We start from the raw sequence: 3,940 nt of genomic DNA on the forward strand, positions 1-3,940 counted from the left end.
TATATATATATATTAAACACTTAAAACTGTGAGCAGCACTTAAAACTGAGGTGTCGCATTCAACACAACACTTTTTGTCACTTCCTGTGATGGGACACCTTTCATGACAGCTGTCATATCCTGAGGGAAGCGACTCTGTGAGGGGGGGCCTAAAGGGCTCGAGTCAGGACAGGAACAAGATTCTATTAAAGACACACCAGAGCCTCAACTTTCTGCAATTATATGAGTTCATTTGAAAAGCTTTTTGAAATTAGGCACATTTGAGTCTTTAAGACATCAAATTCAGGAGCTGACAGCTCCGACTTTCTGACAGCAATTATGTGCATGAGTGACACCTGCAGTTGAAAACAATTAGACTTCATTTACCCCTGGTGGTAAAAATGTTGTTTTTAAAGCTAAATATTTAAAACACTGTTTATCAGAATCCTTCATAATAAAAAATGTATTGATTTTATTAATCAGTGGCTCACGGTCATCACTGTAAGCTATAAGCTATGAATAACAGATCAACAGTCTGAACAGATTTATTTTACATTATATTCACCTAAATAAACACGTAGGTGTTGTTACATTGACTGTAAAAGTTCTGTCCTTATACTGTGATAATTCTAACTTAAAAGGCTCAGAGTCATGTCGATGTAAAAATGTTAATACTTTTCAGATGTCTGATTGTGTTATAATTTTTACAGAAACATCCACAGACCTGTTGTTTGTTGCTCAGCTGGCAGCCCTCTGTATAACCTGACTGCATGTGTTCAGAGCAGGAAGTTGACATTCGATCACAAAATCTGTTTAGGGGTACACATTTTACTGCCAGGTATGAATGCTCTCACTCATAGCTGAGTACTTATGTTATAATAACACAGCTTTATAGTGCGAGGTGTGAACAGGGCCTAACTGTCTCAGGAACGTGGTACTAAGGCTGCTGCTGTATTATCTTTCTCAGCTAACTATATTAACCCTTTATTTCACACACTGTGTTTGGCAGCACTCAGAGGATGATCTTCATTAACAGTTTCTGACTTTTTTTAACAGGTAAGGTGATACTCAGCTTCTGGGTTTTGTCAAACACCTTCTGAGCTGCTTTAAATCAAGACTCCTGATGGGTTAGCTTTCAAATGAACCTTTAGACCGAGCCGTCGTTTCAACGAGAAAACAGTTCACGCTGCTGGCTCAAACCTTAGAACCTAACAGAGGCTTGAACTCAGTGTTTTTTGCAGATGTTGCATTGAGCCAGCAGAGCGCAAAATAAAGAGCTGGAGTAGACAGAAAGCATCGTCTGTGGTTTGCTTTAACACACAGGTGACTTTAAGCACACAAGTTATTTCCAGAGAGGAAAAGCACTGAATGCCATGGTGGCATGCTGTCCTTGTCCCACGGCTCTTTTTAGACAGCTAAACTGAGTGTGAGGAGGAGTTATGGAAGGTGCTGACAGTCTTTTTTATGTGGTGGCTAGCTATTCAACACTGCTCCCTTTATAGAAGTATGGAACTTGTTTTAAGGGCCAGAGCTTCTGGAGGAAGAGCATGAAAAGTCACAGAGCTGCTCAAATGATGAGAAATTGAGTCATGAGTTTTATGAAAATAGCTGAAGTCAATCTCGTGAAAGGTCAAGAATGTGACCTCAGTATTAACCCAAAATTATCATATCATATAACACATTACCTCCACCAGTGGGTCAGGTCAAGTCTATCAACCTATTAAGTGTTGATTGCACCAACATCTTATTTCAAACAATCCAACGCAGAATGCAACATATGAATAAAATGAATAAAAATCTAACTTTATTGCAGGGATCTCAGAAAAAAAAATGCTCATAATTGTTTTAATATTCTGCAAAGACCAGCCTTACATGTAGAAACTAAAGATTTTTTTCATTGCAAATGTGAGCCCATGTGGAACAGGGAGCTGCCATTTAGGACAACTGGGAAGCACCTGGGGGTTTAAAGGCCTTGCTCATGGGTCCAGAGTGTGTCAAATAAGGATTTTCCACACACGTTTTTGTTGTTGGTCCAGGAAATTAAACCTTCACTAACCCCTGCAATACCACTCTCCAATTTATATCACACAAATAAATGAAATAATTAACAAATAATATAATAAAAAATGTATTATTACTGTTTATTCATGGTCAGGTGAAAAAAAGGCTAAATTCCAAAAGCTTGAAATGCAAAGTTGACCTGAAAAATCACAATTTTAATGTAGGGTTTGGAAAAATTGTATCATGTGCAATTAATCATCAGAAAAAACTAACAATTAACAATTAATGKTTTTTTTGTGGGTCAAATGCTGAAATGTTTGGGAACCACTAGGGTAGACAGTCAGGGTTAGGCTRTAGAAATGAYTGAAAAATTAATGGGTCAATGCAAGGTCCCCATKGGGATAGAAAAACAAAACTCTGTGTGTTGTGTCTTTGTTAGCTGGTTGTCACCCTGGATTTGTCATCAGACAAACGTTGCCTTGTTGTTTTCTACTGTACAAGGACTTAATCTGCTTTCAGGTATTTGGGTGCCAGTTCCTCACTGGTTCTTTTATCCAGCTGCAGAGTGGAGCCTGGATCCAAACTTTAATAAGGGGCAGACATCATGAGATTTTTTTCCTTTWTCCCTTTTCATTCAGTGCTCGAATCATGTTGCGTGCACGCTTGAGTGTTATTGTGTGTGCTCCCATTGTTAGATGTATTACACTCCATAGTTCTTGATCCAAGGCCTAGGGTGAGACCACTGAACTGCACTACAGATTGAGTTCTGAGATTGGAGCTCGCACTGTGACTCATCAGACTTCACACCCAAGGACAGAGGCAGTCAGGGACACTTGGACACATTTGGTGGGTAGCTGGGTCCAGACTGATTCAGGCTGTGGGGCAACTCACATTAAAGACATTTTGTAGTTAGACAGGGGGCTGAAAGACCCAGGACAAGGATAGGTGTGAGGGCCAACACTACTAGCTCACATGGATGTATAGTCAGTCAACTACAACACAATGTAGTTATGTTTGTGAGCTGATTTAGCAAAACTGTTGTAGCAAAAGCAACATTTATTCTAACAACATTAAAGCAATGGTTTTAGTAGTCATATTAGCTTTATTCAAGTCTACTGTTAAAGTTAATTTTAAAGTCTAACAAGCACCCCACTTTCTGTTTCATCAGCTATCCCTCTGATCAGTTGTCCCCAGGGTTACAAGAGGATCAACAGTTCTCATTGTCAAGGTAAGACATTCAAGATTCTTATTGTTGGTCTTCTGCAACAAAGAAAGTAGACTGGTTTCTTGTTTTTTTTCCTCTCACCAAACTTTTTATTGTTCTTAGTTCACAATTTCTGATTGAACTCTATGATTTAGTGCGCATTTTGTATGTTGTTGTTTCAATCTGTGGGAGGAGCAACAAATCAAACTTAATGGAAATAAAGGCTAAAGGCTGCTTCAGTGCTTGTTCTTTGGGACACTGCAATAAAAGAAAATTCAAAATTGGTAGTACTTGTTTTTCCTTATTTTCCTCAGTTGTTGATGTTCTTTCTGAGACTGACATTAAATTTCCCTGTCTTAACAGTACCAGCATTATATGAAATCTTCTTGAAAAAGCTCTATATCAAAACATTTTAAGGAGACCTAATAAAAAATTATTGCTTTACGAGTCATTCTGGGAACACCTGGTTCAGGAAAACAAAATCCCAATTATTAGATTTCTCTGTATATTTTGCACATGTTTATCACAAATAAAATATCTCCTCATATTTTTTAATAAAAAATAATAACTTTCAAGCCAGTGTTTAAATCAATAAATCCAATGAAAGTGTGTAAATGTTAGCTTCTTACAGCAAATAAGAGCTGGAGCTCATGTTGAAAACATGATATGGAACTTCAACCAAACAACAAAAATGTTTGAGGAAAATCTTTTAAGGATGAACAGGTCCTCTTCTTTTTTAACAAGTGTCTAAAACAT

The 3,940-nt window shown here is 37.8% G+C and overlaps 1 protein-coding gene across 1 annotated transcript in view; it reads left to right on the top strand.

The window, feature by feature from the left end:
- The window catches only part of ltbp1 (latent transforming growth factor beta binding protein 1), a gene marked incomplete in the record, with an annotated part of 130,121 nt that overhangs the window by 84,595 nt on the left and 41,586 nt on the right, over positions 1–3,940 (top strand). The window contains 1 exon segment of the mRNA XM_014001507.1: positions 3,149–3,208. Coding sequence (XP_013856961.1) covers positions 3,149–3,208 — 60 coding nt within the window.

The sequence above is a fragment of the Austrofundulus limnaeus genome, unplaced genomic scaffold (genome assembly GCF_001266775.1).
Source record: "Austrofundulus limnaeus strain Quisiro unplaced genomic scaffold, Austrofundulus_limnaeus-1.0 Scaffold0, whole genome shotgun sequence".
NCBI classification, from domain to species: domain Eukaryota; kingdom Metazoa; phylum Chordata; class Actinopteri; order Cyprinodontiformes; family Rivulidae; genus Austrofundulus; species Austrofundulus limnaeus.